Genomic DNA, 23,304 nt, shown 5'->3' with positions numbered 1-23,304 from the left:
CATTAAAATTACATAGGGAGATGCAATCATTCCTACAGCTACTTTCATTGCAGGGGGAGGAGAGATAATTCTCCTATCTCCCTTCCCCAGAAACACAAGAAAACATTTCTGGGGGCCAGCGGAGTAACACAGATGTATTAACATGAAGTTGATCAGTCTAATACTGTTCTGCAGGAGCAATGCTGTTCTCAGCCACAGACTGTTTGATTGTGCTACTTTGATTTCTCATCTTGCATAAGAAGCAAAGCCAGAAATAGGTATTGATTTTACAGATCATAGGCTCATTGTACTTGGATGCCAAATGGTCTATAAGCCTAGAAACAGATTGCCTTGAGGAAAAGTTCTCAGCAGATTTTCTCTGTGTTTTCCCTCCCTTCTGTGGCACAGGTCCCACATGAGATGGTCACCCAGTCACGAAACTCCTATGTTGATGCAGAAGTACATTCTCCCACCCTGGATGAGCTTGGGAAACAAATGGATGAGGAAGGAGGGAACTATCAGATGTACTTGGAGAGTCTCATGCAAAATCTCCAAAAGGAAGCAAAGGAGAAGTTCAAAGGATGGGTCACATGTTCCAGTATGGAGAACACGGAACTTGCCTACAAAAAGGTAACTGGGGGGGATGTGAAGAAGCAAAAAAGGAACCAAAGCAAAATACAGCATGGGATGCCCTGACTTGTTGCCTGGATAAGTATATACCCTTCTGTCTGGTGAGGCACCCCAGTTAAAAAAAAAATTAAGACCAGTTAAAAACATCGTGTTGATTTAAGCATGGGATTCCAGGAAGAGCCACATAAATCAAGCTAAGGTCTCCAAAGTAGGTAAAATAAGTGATACAGCAAACAACACAACCAGAGTGTGAGCCAAGACTTTAAACAACAGATAACATTACCTGAGTAAGCATTTTGACTGGGGACAGGTGAAGTTTCTGACCGTCTCCTGTTGTTCATCAGCAGTTTGAAGAACACAGCCAGAACATAGGTATAAAAAATTCTCTTCAGGCTGCCCACTTACCCAGGCCAGCCCTATGGCCAGTCTTATCTCTGATCCTCTTGTCTGTATTTCCAGTGGATTTTCAATATCTGTAACTTTTATCCAAGTTTCTGAAGTTCCAGGCTCTGTCACTTCTGCAGGCAAAGCCAGGCTGCCACATCCAGGAGGAGGAGGATGCAAGAGCCCTACAGACAGTGGAGTTCAGGGCTACTTGAAATACAGTGATAACACAGAGATTTGCAAACCAGCAGCAGCTAGAAAAAAGAGGGGATGGATTAGGGGTGTGTGACACTAGTTAGGTGGGGTAAGGGCAATGGGAGGAGTGTGGGATCTGGATGGTGAGGGGGCAGGAGGCAGCAGTATCACTATTTGGGAAGTGTACTTGGTGGAGAATGAATTGAGAGGAGCCCTGAGGAGGAGGACTTGGGGGTGTTGTTGCTGAGGAGCTCCACGTGACCCAACAATATGTAACTGCAGCCTGGTAAGCCAGCCATATTCTGGGCTGCAAGAGAAGTGTGACCAGCAGGTCAAGGGAGCTCATTCTCTGCAACAACTCTACTTCCTTGTAGACCCCATCTGGAGTACTTTGCTCAGCTCTGGGGCCTCAATTATAAGAAGAGCAGGGACTTGTTGGAGTCCAAAGGAGGGCCATGAAGATGATCAGGGAGCTGGATCACCTTTCCTGTGAAGACATGCTGAGAGAGCCTGGAGAAGAAAAAGTTCTAGGGAGAACTTACAGAAGCCTTCCTGTATTTGAAGAAGGCCTACAGGAAAGCTGGGGAGGAGTATTTAAAAGGGCATGTAGTGACAGGACAAGGGGTAATGGCTTTAAAACCAAAAGAGGGTAGATTTAGATTAGATATAAGGAAGAAGTTTTGATTTGTGAGGGAGCTGTGCCCCATCCCTGGAAGTGTTCCCGGCCTGGTTGGATGGAGCTTTGAGCACCCTGGTCTAGTGGGTGGTGTGCCTGCCCATGGCAAAGGGACTAGAACTAGATGATCTTTAAGGTGCCTTCTAACCCAAACCATTCTATGATTCTGTGAAGGTGCAACCCTTCTGTTAAGGCAAAGAAATCACAGTTACTCTGGTTAGTAGCCAGCTTCTGTAAGTGAGCTCTCCAGTGAGGGACTGTGGGAGGTTGTGGAGGGCTCAAGTGGGAGTAGGATATGGGAGAGGGGAGGGAGTGAATGGTCTGGGGTAAAGGGTGCATGAGACTATGAAGGGGATTGGGAGTCCCTGCGGGTCTAGGAAAGGTGGATTGGGAAACTGAGAGCTTTAGGGAGAAGGAATTACAACAATTAAAATAATTAAAGATAGGAGGGGTGGAAGATGGGTCTCTGGGGCACAGTGCTGGGGCTGTGGGTGATGATTGAGATTTCTGGAGTAAGGATCTCGGGGTAGGGAGGGCTTAGAAAAGCAGGGCTTGCAAGAGCCAGTGCTTACAATTAACTTGTTTGCCGTCTGAAATAGGACCCCTAGAACCATGCAGAAGAGCCACATGTGTGGAACTTAGGATATTCATCTTGCACATAGCCCAGCACTTTCTGCTTCTGCTATTGCATTCTGTGGAGGTGTAACAAGTAATGGGAGCCATGAGCAGAGTTAGCAAGAGGTAGCAAGCAGTTTGTGTGCTATTTCTTTGAAAGCCCCTAACATTCTGTGATTCTTCCAATACCTCTTTGGCAGCCATTTTGAAGAGCCAACATCTGTGTACCTGAAACATAACTGAACCAACATATGTTCTGCTTTTCCACCAATTAACCGGGAGGGTTATTGGACCCTCAGTCCCAGCTAGTGCATCGGATTGCCCAAAGTGGTAGCTCTATTTTAGCTCAGGGTTTCGGTCTCTCATCTGTTTTTACTGCTGCACGGACATATTCTTCATTACGCTACTATGCTCAGGGTTGAAAAAGTGTCTGTCACGCCAGAAATAACACTGCAACTCCACTGGCACCATGGGAACTGATCCAGATATACATTGGTGTGAGAGCAGAAGTAATCTCTCACTTTTGTTTTCCTTCCAGGACTAGTGTGCATATGTTTTCACACACAATAGAGCAGCAGCTATAGCAATGATTAGCAGAGAAATGTGCATGCTCTTAAGCTAAAATCAGATACCCGTATCAAGATTCTGCCCTTAGTTATCCACTGCTGAACACAGGGACATAAATCATGGGGGTTTGTGTTCTTTGTTGCTTTACTCCAGGTTGGGGATGGGAACCCGCTAAGGCTTTGGAAAGCCTCGGTGGAAGTTGAAGCCCCACCATCAGTTGTCCTGAACCGAGTGCTGAGAGAACGTCACCTCTGGGACGAAGACTTTTTGCAGTGGAAGGTGGTCGAGAGCCTGGACAAGCAGACAGAAGTTTACCAGTATGTTTTGAACAGCATGGCTCCCCATCCCGTCCGAGACTTTGTTGTTCTAAGGTGAGCTCTAAGGGCAGCTCTCCAGTATCTTTGCTTCCTGCAGTGCATACATGGAAGATCTGGTCTAATCTCAGTTTATGTAATTGCATCTATCTAATTGTGCCTTGAGAACTCTGCTTCTGGGCAGCTGTGTTGATTTCTCAACCTGAATTAAAATTGTACACCTAGAGCATGCTGACCTTTTCTCTGATGTAATTTAAGCAGTACATACTCCTGAGGCTGTAAATATCATTTCTTCCTTAGAACAGATGTCTGATAATAGCTGCTGTTCTCTCTTAGCTTTGTTTGTTGTCAAAACAGTGCAAATAGAACCCAATTTTTTTTACACTGCTTTTGCTGTCCTCTGGGGAATGTTTGATGTTTACGACCCAAATGTTTAGTACAGGAGACAGTGATGCTTTTAAGCTAAGGTTCTTATACAGTGTCTGTATAAGCTGTTATTTTAGATCTGAAGCTGGAGTCTTTGTAGACCTAGAAATGCTAACTCATACAAATCCTAGTGCAAAATTGAACAGAAAGATAGGTGGTGTGACATCTCTCAAATGTACAGCTGTGTACCAATATTCCAGATTCAATCCCAGTTCTGCCAAACTCTATCTGCCTGTACAGAGCAGACCAAAAAAATTGCTCTTGTGCACGTTGTGCTTTTTATATCCTGGCCCTCTGCTCATTAGGAGCTATTGTGGAGCTGCTGACGTATTTCACTCACAGGGTCAGTCCTACAGTTATATGTTTCAGAAAGATTTTGTGCATTCCTGTTCTTGGTCTCTGCTTTCTTTGACTGAAAGGATGTGTCAGGGACATATTAAGTAATTTTGGTAAAGGAAATAGTCAGGTGAGTCAGAATTGTGTTAGAGGGAACAAAGATTGAAGGAAAAACATGAGCCAAATAAAATACAATTCTAATAGTACATCCCTTTTTTGAACGAATGTATTCTTTTACAGAGTGATAACAATGCAGATATTGGTAGTGAAAGGGAAGAATTATTGGAACTCTTGGGGGAAGATTAAAAAGTGTTTTCTGTAAGTTCTTTATAATGTTAAAACACCAGTCCTTCCATTATTCTATTTCCTTTGCCTTCCCATAGTATACTGGGCTATGTTAATTATTTTATAATTAATGTTTATAATACAAAAATAGAAATTAGGCAGAGGTACTCTCAAGGACTGAATTACATATCATAAAACTGAATCCTGGTGGCTTTTTAACATCTGAAAACAGCCATCATAGAAGATTTCACCTCAACATGAGGGGAAACTTCTTTACAGTGAGGGTGACAGAGCACTGCAACAGGCTGCCCAGGGGGTTTGTGGAGTCTCTTTCTCTGGAGACTTTCAAAACCCACCTGGATGCATTCCTGTGCAGACTACCCGAAGTGATCCTGCTCTGGCAGGGGGGTTGGACCTGATGATCTCTTGAGGTCCCTTCCAGCCTCTGATATACTGTGATACCATGATCAGAGTGATCTGTCAGATTCTGTCGTTTATTTCTTTTGATGTATATCATTAAGTCTTGAGCAAGGTTAGCCCGGGGTAGTGCAGTCAATTTGATACTGGGGATTGGTGGGAAGTGAGCAATGAAATAATAATTCACCTCTGGGGACACGAGTAAATATATTTTAACAGGCAAGAATTTTCTCCTTTCCAATCAAACTTTTGGCTTTGAAAGGATAGACTTAGTTGTTCTTTTCTTTTTGTTTGGTTTGGTTTGGTTGTTTTCGTTTTCTTCTTGACAGTCATAACAAGGATATTAGGCTCCCTTGAGAAGAATCTAATGGTGAGAGGTTGGGGCAGTGTTTCGCATGGCTGGAATCTGATGCAGTTCTCTGTGGCCCTGAACAGGCATTGCCTTTCATTAAAGATTCCTCAAATGTTTAATGTTAACTATCACAGCATCTCTGGAAGTTAGGTGCCAAGCCCACTTTTGCTACTGTTAGATATTTACAGAAGTACAGAAACTGGCCTAAATCTGTGTAACTGGGAATAAGAATCATAAGTCTTCTGAAATCTCTGGAATAGAGTTTTCCACTTCACAAATGGTCCAAGTGCCATGTCATTACCAAAGATACATCTAACCACTGTGCAGGCATTCACAGTAGTTCAGCATTTCACAGTAGAGCAGTGTTTCACAGTAGATCTGAGGTGTGATTTCCTATTCTCCATGTGTTTCATCTGCCAAGATAGCTCATGATTTTTGTTAATGCACAGACACATGTGAAACTTTCTGAAGTCACTATCTTCCTGCAGACTCTTGAATAACAGCTCAACTTCATATAGGAAAAATGCAGAATGTTAAAATTATTTGCTGAAGTCCAAACTTCCAACAGTCCTTGAAAGCAGCTTACCTGCTAAAACATGATACTTCTGAAGGTCACATAATCCCATGCACATTATACAGCACAGTGAGAATTTCTCCTTTTGTCCTGCAGCATAGAAAAGAGCACAGACCTATCCTATGAGATTCAAGGCAGATGAGAAAGATGTGAGAATATGCAGAGAGTGCTTACAGAACAAGAAAAGAATATTAAGTATTAAAGTCTTGGTCTCCTGGACTTGGTAAAACTGCAGCATGTTATGAAAGGCTAGAAACATGGGAGAGGGGAGAAAAAAAGTGAAAGGACATTTTTTTTCTTTTAATTCAGATGCCCTTAAAACATGTTCTGCGAGTTTCAGATGTCACTGTGGGTAGTAGTGATGATTTCTGCTGTGCCAAAACCGTATTTGTTCTTCTCTAAGTCTGCATGGCTGCAGCATAACATTTCAGCCTTTGCTAGATAGCTTATGCCCACTTTGTCTTCCTTCCAAAACTTCTGTCTCCAAAAGGCTATATCATGCCCTGTAATGCATAATGGTTACAAGATGCTCATGTGACAAAGCAAAACTTCTTCACCTGGAGCCTTCAGCAATGTAGTTGGGTGGCCATTCCACATTATGGTCAGATTCACCAGCTGAGTATGAAACTTCTCCAGGGGCTCCTAGGACAGCCCAGCAGCATTACAGGCAGCAACAAAGACAAACAGACAAGCCAGCTGTAACTTAATCTAGTTCTTACTCATACACGCAAAAGTTTTATTACTAAATGATTCCATCTTGATTGTGTCACTGCAGGACCTGGAGGACAGATTTGCCAAAGGGGATGTGCATGCTGGTTGCCACTTCTGTGGAGCATGAAGAGGCTTCTCTTATGGGAGCTGTGCGAGCCATTGTGATGGACTCTCAGTACTTGATAGAGCCGTGTGGCTCAGGAAAAGCCAGGCTGACCCACATCTGCAGAATTGACCTCAAGTAAGTAACCCACCTGCAAAAAGCAGATGTCCACTCAGCAGGGTAAAACCCTGCAGCTCAGGGAGGGGAAGTGTTGGGAACAGAGGACATGGGCAATGCAGCTTTGCTGCTTTGTAGTCTTTCTGCCATCCTTTCTATCCATGATGCTCATTTTTCAACTCAGCATCTACCACTGTCACAATGTGATTATAGGAATAAAATCTACTTATTTGATTACTGTGAAGGAAAACTTCAGAGTACTCTTACAGTGACAAGCATTTGAAGTCCTCGCCACCACTGTGGGTAGCAGGGAGTGGGAAGCATGGCAAGCCTGTTCCTGCAGGGCATATTTCTTGAGTATTTGAGTTTCTCAATAATTCTCTTTCCATTTCTTCAGAGGACATTCCCCAGAGTGGTACAACAAAGGCTTTGGACATCTGTGTGCAGCAGAAGTTGCCAGGATCAGAAACTCATTTCAGCCTCTGATCGCTGAGGGACCAGAAACAAAAATCTGAGAAGTGTTCATGGGAGCATGTGAGCATAAATCAGGGTCTGGCCTGGAACAGGAATGCTCAAAGCAAAGATCTTATTTAAGCTGCAGAAATCTAACCAGACCTGAGTCTGTACAAAGCTGAAACAGGAATTTCATAGGAAAGTTCCTTTATTCTGGAGACTTTACCTTCTCCCACCACATCCATTCTGTACTAATTTCAGTTATTGAAGTAAACATTTCTTCAGAGAGCTTTTATCATTATTACTTCAAAATCAGACTATTGCCATTACTTGTGTGTTACATAGCTCTGGTATTTAAAGGCTTCTAAGAAGCATATTTTAATTGTAAATAAATTTATGTACAGATGTATATATCTATGTTATATCTATATATATATATATGTATATGTATAAATTAATTATTTTGTATATAACTCAGTGCAAATCACTTGCATCAGTTGGACCTTGAGTGGATCTCTCACTTGTTTCTTCATGTGTCACTGCTACATAAGCTGTGTTTGCTATTTGTCACAGGGCCACCAGGCATAATCCCTGTGATGACAGAGATGCCTGTTCTCCGATATGTGTCGTGTTTGTGTATGCTGTGAGAAGGTACCTAGAAATAGTTGTAGGAAGATTTAGAAGAACTGAGGAAGAAGGAGTTTACTGTACGTTTAAAAATAACAAGGAGTGGATCGGTTTCACCAAACAAAATGCAGGGAAATGTAACTGAGATAGGCATTTTGAAGGCCATTTATATTCAGCTGCAGAGTTGTGACTGTTATTACTAAGTGTTGAACACTTACCTATTGCCTTAATTAATGGTATATCTGCCCCTAGAGAACCTCGGTGTGTGCAAAGTGACTGTGCGTTCTTGGAGAGTGCAGATAACGTTGTGTGCACTGAGATGTCTGAAATCAGACTGGCAAATTATTAAGCTGTAAATCTCTCTTCCCCCTCCCCCCCCCAGCATTTTGTCTACATTCTGAGGTTTCTGTGTTTTTCCTTCCTTCTCCTGTAGAGATGGCTAATTGTTAAGAAACTCCAAAGCAAATTTTCTACATCCAGAGGCCATAAGCACATGCAGATGAATATTCTTTTAATATTCTTATTGTACAAATGACTAGTTTTTAAAGCTTTTACACACATCTTGGAGATTAAAAAGATTAAATGCAGACTATGGTTGTAAAGACTGCTTTTATAGTAACAGCAAGCATTTTCATATTATATTGCACTGATCTGCATGATCCTGCCTCCGTAGGCACTGATGGGAGCAGAATTAGCCCCTGAACTATGAGGAGTAGGAGCCATTTAAGCCTATTATATCACTTCATTTTCAGGGACCTATTATTTTCCTAATGGAAGAATGCTTTAAAAGTAATAATAATAATAATTTGTCAACGTTATCTTTGAGGCAGAACTCCATTTTATTTTTAACTAACCTAAGACCAAAAATTATATTACACCTATGATTCAATAAGAATGTACAAGCCTGTTAATACTGTTCTGCATTAATCACATTTGTTCATTTTGACTTTATTTATTGCTGCAGAAACCAGCTGAGTCATTCATAGCCAGTGTTTTAGCACAGTCCTTCCAACAAAATCCATTAAGATTTAGTATGAGGTCAGGCAAGCAGGATACATTTCCTACATGAAGCTACAGTTTTATACCCTGATTCAGGAAACAGGGAAATATTTTCAAAGCCTCTTCTTTAATCTGCCCAAGATAAGGGGGCTGTGGGGTGGACTATGTGTGGTCCTTAATAGCTGCTAGAGCACAGTTGCCTGTGCCATCATGCACATGTATAAGGGCTGTGCTGGCAGGGGACAGCCCTGCAATCCAAGGAAGCAAGACAGTAGGAGCTCAGGGTGGACAGGGGGAGATGACCCATCATGGTATCCCTGTGGAGCAGAGGACCCAAAAAACGTGACTGTCATCTTCCCCCATGAGCTCGTCTCACCCATGTTTTATTGTACAAGTCATAGGATGAGGGAGGTCAGCTGCCCGTAAACTCCTGCCTTGACTTCATAGCCAACAGTAGTTGCAATGTGCAAGTGTTGTCTGGTTTTAAGTCTTATAGACAGGGAAGCACTCACCCCCTTACATGGCCAGATTGAGGTCTGGCAGTCACCAGTCAGCTGCTGGTTCAGCCCAGTCCAACCTTCCTGGGAGCAAATGATGGCTCATGAGCTGGCAGGACAAGGCCAGTCTCCTGGTTCCAGTGGGACCGCTACCCCTGAAAGCATCCCCAAATGCCCGCAGCCATGGCAGCAGGTTTCATGCTGGCTGTTTTTCAAACCATGAGCAATTAGAGCGCTTCTGCTGCATTACTTTGTGCATAAATGAATACAGCAATGCCTCAGTATTAATGGGTGCAGAATTTCTGGCCCTGAGAGTGGCAATTGTCTAACAGTAAATAATTTCTTAAGGAAATGAAGGGAAAACCTGGACAGTGTTTTTATCCTGTTTAACAAGCTCAGCTGGTAGGGGCCCTGTGCCACCTGTCACCATTAGCAAGGTAGGGTTGCCCTCCTACCCTTGGAGAAGCTGTGTCATGTGGTTCTGATCTCTCTAAGCCATGTATCAATGAAAGAAGAGTTCTTTAAGATGCACATTATGCCTTGTCGACCATTCAGCTACCACAGTATTTTGTATTGTTACATTGCAGTTGAGAATACATTATGATAATTGCATTTTTAAATGTTATACACTTATCAATACCTCATATGTTTACCTCATCTGTTGGTATCAGTCATTAGTTGTAAATAAATAATTGCAGAGTTGAATAAATTTGCATACACTAAAAAGCCACATTTCCTTGGTGTGTTCATTTCATCCATTGGCACAAGAACCCACAGTACATTTAAGACTTTAGTTCTTTGTTGCAACCTGCTGGTATACTAAATTGTTCTGATATGGGTCTTCAACAACAATTTTAATCTCATCATGATTTGTTGTCCATTATACTTATCCTATGGTGGCCTTGAGTATACCAGAGCTTCATGGGTAAGATTGTTTTCCAGAGAAGGTTGGATGGCTGTATGAGAAATGTAAACTCAGGTCCTCAGCAGTGTCTAGGCCCCTGAGTCCCACCAAATTCAACCTTGATTTCACATCTGTGTTCTTGTCAATAATCTGAAGTCGAGGTTCATAAGACTATGAAGCTGCAATGTTGAATGTTTGATTCACGTTATCAGACCTCAGCCATCTCAAACCCATTGAGCCACTGCAAATGAGAAAAAGGTGCGACAACAGGATAGGGATTCCTGTGGTTTGTCTTACACATATCTACAGCTGGAATAAATGCCCCTTTTGGACTCTCTCTTGAATTGTTAAAAGAAGCAGTCTCGGCAAAGAGGATGCCAAGCAGGAAGAAAACATCTAGGAATGTGCCCCTCAGTGTCACAGGTCCCTGATGTACTACATAGAAAGCTAACATTTTCCCCAAAAGTAGCAATCGCTGCAGAGGAGATCCCACCTAGCAGCGTGTGATTGCAAACTGTCCTGCTTCAGTGGGCAAGAAACTCAGCTCAGCAAAGACCTGGGGGTATGGAACTCGAGGGCTAATGCAGAGCAGAGCAGTGGGACCAGGTTAATGAGTAAACAACAGGGAAAATGTTACAACACCACAGGTGTAACTATTTCCATGGCTTTTATAGGCTAATGTTGGGGAGGCTTCATACCCTCCCAGATACCCTCTCTATTTCACAACAGGATCCAGACCCAGGCCTCTATTATGCCTCTGATAAAGGTTAGCATCTCTTGCAAAAAAAGTAACCTGGACAATTATCGCCTTCATCGAGTCATAGAATGGTAGGGGTTGGAAGGGACTGCTGAGGATAATCAGATCCAAGCCCCCTGCCAGAGCAGGATCACCTAAGGCAGACAGGTCTTGAAAGTGTTGAGAGAAGGAGACTCTACAACCTCTCTGGGCATCCTGTTCCAGTGCTCTGTCACCCTTAATTAATGTTGAGGTAGAACTTCCTGTGTTCTGGTTTGTATTGATTGCCCCTTGTCCTATCACAGGAAGCCACTGAAAAGCAACTAATACCTTCTTGACACCCACACTTCAGACATTTATAAATAGTAATAAGATCTCCTCTCAGTCTTTTCTTTTCCAGACTAAACAGCCCCTCAAGTCCCCCAGCCTTTCCTCATAAGACAGATGTTCCAGACCCTTCATCATCCTTGTAGCCCTCTATTGGGTACTCTCTAATACACACCTGTCCCTCTTGAACTGGGAAGCCTCAAGCTGGACACAATACTCCAGATACGGTCTCACCAGGTCAGAGTAGACAGGAAGGAAAACCTCCCTTGACCTGCTGGCCACACTCTTTTTAATGCACCCCAGGATAACATAGGCCTTCTTGGCCACATGGGCATATTACTGTCCCAAGGATAACTTGCTGTCCATCAGGACTCCAAGGTTCTTCTCCATGGATCTGCCTTCCAGCAGGTCAACCCCTAATCTGTACCACATCTTTGACTCTGATTACAGAATTTCTATCCTGCTCCTGACATCCCTCGGGGCCCAGCTCCTAAGCCCAACATGCCCTCTACCTGACTCAGTCCCTGCATATCTGTCTGCAGGCTGGGCTCCAGCCTGTGCCCCACTTACCCAGCTCAGGGTCCACAGCAGGGAACAGAGTTCACAGCCTTCAGAGCAGAGTGATGGTGACCAAGCAGTCTGTGGTCCCCATCTGTCATGGACTGAGTTGAACCTGCTGCTGTTATTCATACCGTGCTGCAGTCATGCCAGCTTCAAAAAGTGAAAGTGCTAACTGGAACAAAGTATTATGGGGCCTGAAGTTCAGGTTGCAACATGGGAGGCTTCCTGGTTTCCAGCTTCTTGGGTGTTGGCTCCTTCCTGCAGGCATGGCAGTGGAACAGGTGGGAGTCAGGGAGCTGCTGGTTTGGTTTTCTGTTTTACGGTGGGGTTTTCCCTGTATTTCACTTTTCTTCTTCTACAAATAGGCTAAGCTAAGGTAATCATGCATTGTAGTATTAGATTAATTAGATTATTAGCTAAGGTAATTATGCATTGTAATTATGTTATATTAATGCTTATCTTACCTCTTTATCTCAACCCTCAGTTGTGTGTGTTACTCTTCCTCTCATTTTGTGTTGGGGGAACAGGCAGGTTAGCCCTTGTGCCAAACCATTACACCACTGCAGCTGAAACAGATGAGAGTCAGACACCGCCAAGGCTCAAGTCCACAATATCCCATGCCCCACACTAGGGACAAAACTCCAGGGCAAGGAGAGATAATTTCTGCTCCTCTCCTTCAAGGAGGAAGAAAGGCAAGAGGAAGAAAATAACCAAGAGCCTGCACCATTGTACAAGTGCTCCTCAGTCCCACCACAATGACAAGCTAGGTCTTTTAATCCTCTGCCTGGTCACGGGTGTCTGGCAAGACAGGGAGGCTAAAGGCAGCTGCAGTTCGAACACAGAAAGCTGCTCTTTACCTTGAGCAGAGACTTGAACCACAGCGTGCAGTTCATTGGCAGCAGCTTGCAAGGAGGCAGAATGGGGTCCTGGCTGGGACTGTGCTTCCAAGAGAAAATAGATCCTTCTGTGGCAAGAGCTTCTGCTTCAGCAGCAGACTGCCCTGCTCAGCCAGAGCAGCTGCATGGACCTCTGCTGGCAGCCAACTTTAGGATTACAATTTATTTCTTAATCCCAATACTCAATTCTGCAGAAGGCACTAGGGAAACTCAGTCTAAACTCTGCTCTTTCACCTGCTCATAGCAGCTCCAAGACAGACACATAGCTGAACCACAGAGCTAGCACTTGCTATGGTGAGGATTTGCAACAGCTTGCGATTTATGGGAGCGAATTAACAGCAGGGCCATCTGTCCCTCCCTAGACCATTCCTGGCCCATTCCTTACTGCAATTATTCCTGTTCCTTGGGAGGGTGAATATCAAATTACTTGTTTTTTTCTTTTTTAATTAAATAAACGTGGGAACCACAGGTGGTGGAGCAGACGAGAGTAACCCTCTCAGCAGCATCTGCTGGCCAGCAGTGCCCCACCATGCATGCAGGACAGATGCTAGCTGGGTGCCTGCGGGCAGCCTGATCCCAGACCCACACGGGGCAGCTGCCTGGGGTCTGCCAGCCTGTTTGGCCACCCTGCTGCTCTGGTGTTTTGGCCAGCATCAGCTGGCTCCCAATGGGACAAGAACTCAAACGGGCCTGTGAAGAGAAAGAACATGATTTTAAGGCTTTAGCCTGGGTTTCTCTTTCCCTGAAGAGTCGTGTCCCTTTCCTCCTGGCCACTGGAGGCAGGATCACACCAGCAGCACCGCTTACCCAGGCTTGCAGCATTGGGCTCATCATGTGTCTGCTGCTTTGCAAAAGAGGTAAAATGCTAATTTAGGGAAAATTTCCCATTCATCATTGGCCTCATCATTGAGGATTCTTGGTGAGCAATAGAGCTACTGGTGAGGGAGAACAAGCTCTGCTGCTGCAGATGTACTGTGGCAGCACTGGTGGTGATGCCCACATGCAGGCCCCATCAACAGCTCCCTCCTGAGGCTGTGGGACAGGGAGAGCACCATGTCAGAGCTGACTTTTGGCAGGCCAACTTTTCCACTTCCCCTCAACTGCAGAGCCTGAGCCAGACTGCCCAACAGCAGGGCACTGATGCATGCCTAGCCCTGACAGTGGTGAACCCACCCCAACATGGAGTGAGCCACCAGATGTGTTTTAGTTACATACCCCTCCCAAATACCCAACCAAACCCCATCCATAAGCATCGCCCTGAATGAGGCTTGCTGCCTGGGCATGCTAATGTCCAGCCATGGCTTTATGTCTTTTTGAGCAGCAGTTGCCATCCAGTGGTATCATGTCATTCTCTCAGCAGTCAAGAAGGAACCAGGACAATTTTCAATAGCTGAGCAGTGACATTCACAGGACTGCTGAAACCACTAGGACAGCAATTGAAAAGTTTGTGGTTATTGGCAGTGCAAATAAAAATAATGGCTGACAATAAGAAAAAGTTAAATGGGTATCACTGGGTTAAGCCAAAATGTTACAGTACAGCCTCCCTGGCCTCCCAGCATTTCTTACCTTGGGTGACCTTTTCCAGCAATCAGTGGTATTTATCAGAAAAAAAGATACAGTTATTGCTTTGGGTTTTGGTTTTTTTTTTTCCAAATAATTGAGTAATTTAATCTTTTAAGTGCCTCTGAGATCACTTGCTGTAATTAAAGACAGAAGATGAATGAGTGATGTACAAGAGCATTGGAGGACTTTAAAAATGAATTTGTCCTTGACTGGGTCTCCTGTGCATTTATATAACGATTATCCCACATTAATATGACCAAATAGATAAAAGGAGAAAATAATAAGAGCTTGGTTGCAATATTTTTCTTCCAGCCCAATAATAATATATCACCAGCTGGAGGAATGTGCCTGTGAATATCAAGCAGGAGCAACCACATGCCACCGAGCACAGGACCCTGCTGCCTCCCGCTGCAAGGTGCAAGGAAAGGCAATATCCACTCACAGATCCTGCAGGAACGGGGCAGATAGATAAATGAGTTACAAATGTGTATAAAATTCACAAACTTCCATCAGAAGCACACTTTAAGGCTCAGCTAGTGCTGGGAGAGACAACTGCAACACCGGCAGCTTACTTTATGACCATTTATTGTCTCGGTTTTGGAAATAAGACTCCCCTAGTGGAGAGAGGGAGGCAGAAGGGTTGCTGGAAAGTAATAACCATCAACAAAACATCTCTAAGACCTATAAACACTGTTTTTCTTCTACACAAACTATACACCCTGGCATATCTGTGTTATATCTTGGAATTTAGCTCCCCATTTCATAGGCCAAATATAAATAAAAACATGCCCAAAGAAGAAAAAACGAGATAGTGAGAGAGTTGGAGCTGGTGCTGCTCCATTCTTCCCACGGCACTAAGCCCGTGGATGACGCCTGTTCCAGGCTGGAGGAGCAGCAGCCTCACACCCCCTGGGGCACCGTCCAGGCTGACCAGAGAGACTGCAGCCTGCTGTGAAGCTGTCCTTGCCAGCTTGCTCGTCTCCCTTTCCTGGAAGGGCATCTGATGGTCTCCAACTCAGCTGTGCTATTGCCAGACTACAAAACTTTGTCACCTCGTAAAACTTTACAGTGCAGGTAGTTTATATTGTTGTGCCTCCAACTAAACACTTGACCAATTGGCACTTCCCTCCAGCGGGAGGATAACCAGATTTCTTGGGTCAGGTGTGTTTGTCCAGCCCTGCTGCTTTACAGCACTACCAAAAACCTCGCACAGAGAGAGCCCTGAGTGCAGAAGGTGGTGATGAAACAGCCAGCTCGTAGCAAGACCCAAGCCAGGACACGCTGCCAGCTCTGCTTTTCCTCCAGACCCTGCTGCGTGTCCTGCTCAGAAGGTGCCTGGGGCTTGGCCCTACTCTCTCTGGGGCAGCCACCCAGGGGAAGCTCTGGCTTGGAAGTTCCATTGGCTCCTGAGAGGCAAACAGGTGGGTCTGAGAAGGCATTGCCCAGGTCTTCCCCTTCCCTGCAAGGACTGATGCCATTTAAAAAAAAAAAAAAATTTCAAAAAAATCAGTGAAAGTACATTATACATCTCAGGTTGGGAAAAAGAGTTAAAAACTCATCCTTCTCTGCCAAAATAACCCCAAAGTCACTGTGTTATTCTCTTAGTAAGGAATAAACTCCACTAGTAGTGAAGAACTGAAGTAGAAACTAATCCAGCCTGATGTGAACTTGCAGCATTCAGAAAACATCATCACTGTCACCCACAGTGCTTTGCTCAGTGCTGGTGACAGTGACCACCTCTCCCATCTGCCAGCATCCAGTTTCCCTCTGCACCTCAGACCTCCTGGGTCTAAGGCCAGAAAGACATTTGGATGAGCTCAGGAAAGCTAGACCAGACAATGAGGAACAGGCTTCTGGCAGTAAACTTCACCTAGAAGGTATATCAGTAAAAGATAAATATGGAAGGTAGCAACTTTTCAGAGCAGGGGGTTTATTTTTTTTTTTAACAGAGAATATTCAAAGTTCTGTAGCCCATCCCCACACCAGGAGACTGTTCCCTCAGCTCCCAGAGTCAGGAATTCACACACCAGCTTGCATCCTTGGCTTTTCTGCCCTTGCTTCATTAGTGTTTTCCCTGTCTTCTCTCTGTCCTGCTTGCTCTTTTGCCACTCCTTCACAAACACTCAAACCATTACAAAATAATAGCCAGCACAATGTCAGCACCCACAAGGGTCTTGGCTGCAGACTGCTGTGATTTCAACTTTCTAGTTTCTTAACAATCTTAATTTTCTCAGAACCATTTGCAAGGGTGTTTCTGTTCAACTCATGAAACAAAATCAAAGCCTCTGATACACTGGACCCTGTCATTTCATCTCACTTTCTTTTTCCTTTGTCTTCCAGTTTCTAAAAAAGGGTGGGCTTAACCAGGCCACACCAGCCTTAGCCTTGTGACAGCTGGCAACGAGTGGTTTGATAATCCATGAGTGGCATATCAAAGATGGGAAGAAGTTTCCCCTTTATTTTTCTCACCTGCTCATCTCGGCTTTGCATGAGTGAAAACAGAACAAGACTCAACTTTCTCAGCTGAAGCTGAAATCTAGCACCTAAAACTGACTTCTTTGCCCTGAATAAAGAAAAAGTTTTTCCAAGCAGAATGAACAGATCAAGTGTTCTGAGTGATTCAAAAGCAAACAAATACAACCCCAGGAGAAAAGCGAGGGGCAAGCTGGCATGCTTAAACATGCTGACACTTGCATGGTCACTGTCCCATTAACTACTTTTGCCCCTTACTGCTACCACTTCCTTTAATCTTGGCAACCCCAAGACAAACAACAAAAATCCAAACAAAACCAAAACCAGCAAACAAAACCCACACACAACAACAAAAAATCAAAATCAACAACAACAAAAAAAAAAAACAAACAAACCAAAAACTCAACAGCACACAAAAAACCCCACAACCCAAAACCCACCACAAAACCAAAACCAAGCCAAACTAAGAACAAATCAAAGAGCCAAAGCCCCTTCAAAGCCCTAAGATTGTTGGAAAAACCTCTGTTTAGACACAGGCCCCAGCAAGCTCCAACAAAAGTTACAGATATTTATGTGACACTGGAAAAACAAACAGGAACATAAACTCCTTGCTGAGTTACCATAACAGCCTCTCCTAAGGAACTCTGTACTTCATGGTGCAGACAGAGAAACTGGGCAGATGAAACAGTAAGATCATGTTACAATTTGTTACATATGGTACCTTTATTTCATTTCTGAGATTGTTATAAAAACAACATAACCTGCATTCTTCCATTTAGCGAAGGCATCCTTCCCAGAGTCACTCTGTACAATCTTTACAAGAAATAAACCAGAAACTTTGCATTCACATCACAGAAATATTTTTTTTTCTGGGGAAAAAATGTATAATTTTGTATTTTACAACATATTTAATCCGGTGCACTGAGCAAACTGGCAACAACATTTCATTCTAGAAACACGGTTAAAAATCAAGAACCCAGCCTACAGCAGATGCTGCATACTAACATCCATCACATGCTGGCTCTGGTTGCTCTTCAGGAAATAAAACACCATCCTGCCCCGAGCTGTTTTTGCAGCCTGAGTAGTGAGACCCTCTCCTCAAAGTACTTGCCACTGTCAGCACTTCTGCTCTAGACACACAGATGGTGACAAGGCAGCATCAGATCATCACTCACACGTGAGGATGGAACAGAAGAAGTGCTGCATGGCCCACGGCCTGATCGCAGGAGATGATTACCACATCAGTTTGCATGAGCACACTGCAGTTCTCCTAGGACAGGTACCTAATCTTTGCCTATTCAAGGTCTTTGTTGTTTTTAGTAGAGGGTAATTTTTTTTTCAAGAAGATTGACAAGAAACTTGCTCTGGCCACTGATTACATGAAAGGAATCAAATTCCCAAGGCAAAAGCCATTATCTCTATCAGACCAGACTGTATGTTCCCTGGCCCATTATATGCAATTCATCCACCAAGAGTTACACACCACTATGCTCAGGCAGTGCTGCAGGAGAAGGCTTTGGCAACTGCTGTGCCCAGCTCAAGCCAATTGCTGCTCTGCACTGATATTTAAAAACTCTTCTGGAGGCGACTGCACCAAAGGCTGCGTTGTTTCTATGGACCACAGCACCAGGAGCGGATGCAATCACACAGCTTCAGAGCTACACATCCCAATTTACCTACAAATTAGATATCCAGCTGGTGCCATCTGCCTGTCGGTGGTTACATATCACCCAGCCTCTACAGGAAGAGCCAGCAACATCTCCCCCGTGCTCAGGCTGCTGTCTCACACTGCATTGTGTCTGAGCCACTAAGTAGCACACGGCAGCAACTTGCTGGATGGTTAATTGCTTGAGAAGTGCCCACCAGTAAGGCACCCATACTCTTCAGAATTTGGCCTGCCCAAGGCCTCCTGAAATCCCTCAAACCCAGGGGCTTCTCAGAAAGATCAGGCCCAGGATTTATATTTTCTTATAGCAACATCAAAATATAACACACATACACACACCTCCCTAGCACACAAGTTCAGCATGACCTGGCTGCACTCTGTATTAACTGAATGTCACTTTCTGTTAAGCACTCTGAAGGCACCTGACTGCTGAAATAATGTACTGCAAGGTGATCCATTGCCAAGCCATGGAGAAAGCCATTTGGCATTTCATACATTTAGGGAGAGCTATTTCTTTGTAATCCACACTGCACCAGCCACCAATGTGTAAATATACAGCCCTCTGAAAGTTGCTGTTCTTCAGCAAATCCTATCTGGCTATAAATAATTTTAACAAATACTTTTAATACTTCATCACTTACCCTGAATTTTTCACCTTAACCTCAATACGAAAATGCACATTAGCACAAAGACTGGAACAAGAGAACAAATATATTAATCGTTAGGATGAGAAATAAATTCTTCTCTGTCTAGATTATTTAAGAAAAAATATAATCTTAAATTACAAGTTAAAATTGTATTTCATAGGCAAGTTTTAATTTATGATCTAGAGTCACAGAAATATTCAAGTTGAAAAGGAACCCTGGGAGGTCATTTAGTCCTCTACTAGTCATCTAGTAGATACACATCACATTTAATAAAGCATAATCAGCTTTAGTAGATAAATAATTCTTGATTAGCACAGAGCACATCTCCTTTAAAATATTCTTTCCAGTGTGTGACATTATTCACATAGCAATAAAAATGCAATTACAGCTGAAGGCAGTGCAGACCTAAAGAGTGAGGAAAAACGACCTCAATGCTTTATAATGAGGACACTCCTAATGTAGTGATTCACAAGGCACACAAAATGACGTAGGAGTTTTTTTCCATTCTCTGTTTCTACTAATAAACAATGTTGCCAATATTTTGTTAATTTATCTTGCTGAAAGAAAAAGGAGAGGCCCTCAGACATTCAGTAATACTTTGGGATGAAATGCTGCCAAGGCCAGATCCCGTTGCTCAAAGCAGACCCTCCAGACAACCTGGAAGAGGCTTGGAGCAACAGCTCCAAGATCTCAGACCTGGGCAAAAGCAGCAAGCATCAATAAAGTGCTGGATTATTACACCAAAATCCTGGGATTTAGTCTCCACACTGAATATAGACAGCATGCAGAGACCATTTTACTAAGTCGTCCACAAATTTCCAGCAGGTAAGCAGCTGGGCAGCAGTGGAGCAGCAGCTGTGTGCAACTTGCTGTGAGAAGTGGTGCCCCAGCCCTGCCATGGGCACAGGGCAAGAGGGCTCAGGGTCAAGGCACACAGCTTTCTTAACACTGAGACAGCAACAACATCGCAGTCCCTGCTCTGTGCTAGTCTACAAAGCAAAGTAAAGCAAAGCAAAGCCCTTTAACCCTTCCTATCTCTTCCCATCAGATGGCATGACCCCTGCCACCCCTGGTTATACCCCTGCTGCTCTCCTCACTGAAAAGTGCACAGTTCCTTTAGCTGAAGTTCCCCAATGGCATCCTGAAGTCAGATGCAGCTGTCAGCAACCTGAGTAGTAGTTAACTGATTTACTGAGCACGCCTAGCAACACAGACTCATGTCCTCCTGTTCTTCCCCTCACATTTGCTTTAGGAAAAGGAGTGTCCTTTCCCCAGGCACTGTTATGGGCAATTCTCCTCCATCTCTGCTCAGTCATGTTCTCTACTCCAGTCATGGAACTTGACTTGGATCAAGCAACACCACAGTGGGATCCTGATTTGGAAAAGTAAACCACTTTCTTCCTCCCCAGTCTTCTCATGGAGAATACACATTCAGGCTCATCCATCACTCCATGTCTTCCAAACATACCTTCACCTGTCAAATTCAGCGAGGCAAAATCAAGGAGAAGAAAGCATCTGCTCATCAGAAAGTCCCAGGCAAAGCTGTGAGACCACGGGAAACTCCAACCACAGGAATTAGGACTGTTCATAAACCGAGCATACTATACCAGAGAGAACGATTTCTGGAAGCCATATGCTAGCAATCTCTTCCCAGTGTCAATGTCCTGCAGTATCAGGCAATGTAAAAGTCTTCCTAGTGCTGAAGCAATCACAAAGTTGCACACTCCTATTTCAGATTTCCCACCCAAGGGGATGCAAGAAAAAAAGGCAGCGAGTGATGGATTCAGAGAGACAGCTCTACTTATACCTTCTTTCTACCCTCTTGGAGTAGTACATAATGAAGAATATAGTAACAATAAAAGCAACAAATATGAAAGAGAGAAAGGCTAACAATGACTTTCTGGTTCTGAAGAAGTGGCACTCAGAACACGAGGCAATCTCTTCTGGGCACAGCAGCTCAGGAGCTTCAGGATTGGGGAAACCATTATTGTCAATTATTTCTCTGTAACGTTTCATAGAAGGCTTTGGTTCATACTGATTTGCCACATAACTGTACAGACCATATTTAGGAGCAGTCTTGTCATTAAAAGAATAGACAAAATATCCTTGCAGGTTAACGTTATCCAAGGTGTAAGCTGTGGAAAGAAGAAAGCATAGGGTTGAAGAAATGAATAAATGGCACTTTGGCACCCAAGAGCAATGCCATATGCCAGTATGTAAAGCAGGGGCAGTGTGATGTTAAACCTACATCTCACTTCTCTTCCCCAAAGTAATGTAAGGTACATGTATATCTATGAAGTGTTTCTCATAAAAAGTACGAATCTGCCAGCCATTTCCAGACAGCCTGATCTGCAAGTATCCTGCAATTCATTTCCTTGTGCTTGGTAAACACAGCTGTGAGTGCCTGACTGTGTTTAATGATCAGCACAGAGCTGTCATGAAAAGACAGCTCTTGGTTTTATGTAGAAAACAATACAGGCTTTGGTTTTCCTGCACCTGGATTTCTGCAACCTGTTCCTTTGATTGTTACTTCCGCCTTGCAGAGCACCTCCTGATGGGGACAGCCAAAACCAAAAGACATCAGACTGCACTTCTCACTACAGTAACACCAGAAAAAGATGCACCCATGCTAAGGCCATGCACTGGGATATCACCAGTGCAAGTGGAAAGGTTAAGCAAATCATAGTCGTCTCTTGTTATTGACTTGAGTTTCTGATCCAAGATGACCTGTATTCGTCTTTATTGAGAACATGTCCACAGTCCATACTGCTAACGTGGCTACTGGAAGAGGTCCAGCAGCTGGAGCATTAACCTTGAGCCATTAGTCCTGCTTGACAAAACCAATCAATCCACAGGAGTAAATGCAAACTGTAATACTTTGTCTTTCAAAACACTATTTTTAACAAATTAAAGCAACACCTTCTAACAGATGAACATGGGATGGAAAGCTGACAATTGCTGAATTTTCACATGCCTCTGTAAATCTTTCTGCAGCCACATGCAAGTCACTTAGCACCTCTAATGTATTTTTCATGTCTGAAATGAAATAATCTTTACCTACCCTTTTAAAGAGCTGCTCCCCAGGACAATTAATTTGCGTTTGTAAAACTGCATGTGGATTTAATGGTGTTACATAAATGATTGCTGCTGTTCTTTCAATTGACAAAGTTGTAGTTAAACAACCAGTGTGCAAAGCACTTACAGCCTCAGCCCAAAGGGTCCCATACTGTATCCTGGCTTCCAACACAAGAAGGACATTGAATTGTTGGAGTGGGTGCAGAAGAGGGCCAGAAAGATGATTGGAAGGCTGAAGCACCTCCCCTATGGGGACAGGCTGTGAGAGTTGGGACTGCTTGGCCCTGAGAAGAGAAGACTTTGGGGAGACCTTATAACAGCCTTCCAGTACCTGAAGGAGGCCTACAAGAAAGATGGGGAGGGACTTTTTACAAGAGTTTGTACTGATAGGATGAGGGGAGGTGGCTTTAAGCTGGGGGATGGTAGATTTAGACTGGTTATTAGGAAGAAATTATTTACAGTGAGCATGGTGGAAAACTGGAACGGGTTGCCTTGGGAAGCTCTAGATGTTTCCTCCCTGGAAATGTTCAAGGTCAGGTTAGATGGGTCCTTGAGCAACCTGATCTAGTGGAAGGTGTCCCTGCCCATGGCAGCGGGGTTTGAACTACATAATCATTCTATGATTCTAAGAACAGAAACATTAACAACATTGAAGTGGTAGGAAAGAAACAATAGAGAAAAAAAATGATTGAAACTGCCCAAATATAGCCAAAGTCCAAGCCAAGTCCAAATATAGCCAAGACATCCTTTTTTTTTTTTAACTAAAGACACAGAAAACATGCAGCCAGCGCTGAAAATCCCTGGAAATCTTGGGCACTCGATGTGCAGCAAATGAAAGAGGTGGAAATTACAGAGGAGGAAGTTAAAGCCAATATTTAACAGAGTGGACAGAATGACCTAGCAAATTATGGAACTGCCAGACATCTTTCACTGTGTGCAAAAGAGTGGAATAGACTATACAAAGCTCAATAAATAAGAATTACTGGAGGTACATATGATTAATGCCAATCATCTTAGCTTTATGAACAATAACTCTTGTCAAACTAAGTTGACATCTTTTTTATGGGCTCCGCTGATCAATAAAAGTAATGATCTTTGATGTAATATACTTAGAACTTCACAAGGCAACTGACTTGGTATTATATGGTATTTGGATCAAGCAAATAGAATGTGATGAGGTCAAGGGAAGCCAATAATAAC

General features: G+C 43.7%; 2 protein-coding genes across 4 annotated transcripts in view; one reads left to right on the top strand and one right to left on the bottom strand.

Annotated features, from left to right (window-relative positions):
* Positions 1 to 7,415, top strand: part of STARD13 (StAR related lipid transfer domain containing 13) — a 255,593-nt gene extending 248,178 nt beyond the window's left edge. For all 3 annotated transcript variants that reach the window (XM_054388684.1, XM_054388699.1, XM_054388691.1), the window contains 4 exons: positions 388 to 609; positions 3,200 to 3,417; positions 6,526 to 6,702; positions 7,079 to 7,415. In XM_054388684.1, coding sequence (XP_054244659.1) covers positions 388 to 609; positions 3,200 to 3,417; positions 6,526 to 6,702; positions 7,079 to 7,196 — 735 coding nt within the window. In that variant the 3' untranslated portion in view covers positions 7,197 to 7,415. The remainder of the gene's footprint in view (positions 1 to 387; positions 610 to 3,199; positions 3,418 to 6,525; positions 6,703 to 7,078) is intronic.
* Positions 7,416 to 20,826: 13,411 nt separating this feature from the next.
* KL (klotho) overlaps positions 20,827 to 23,304 on the bottom strand; it is a 50,671-nt gene continuing 48,193 nt past the window's right edge. The window contains exon 5 of the mRNA XM_054388243.1: positions 20,827 to 21,164. Coding sequence (XP_054244218.1) covers positions 20,827 to 21,164 — 338 coding nt within the window. The remainder of the gene's footprint in view (positions 21,165 to 23,304) is intronic.

Source organism: Indicator indicator, chromosome 1, assembly GCF_027791375.1.
Source record: "Indicator indicator isolate 239-I01 chromosome 1, UM_Iind_1.1, whole genome shotgun sequence".
NCBI classification, from domain to species: Eukaryota; Metazoa; Chordata; class Aves; order Piciformes; family Indicatoridae; genus Indicator; species Indicator indicator.
Note: the sequence above shows the minus strand (reverse complement) of the source record. Positions and strands in the feature narration are given on the sequence as shown.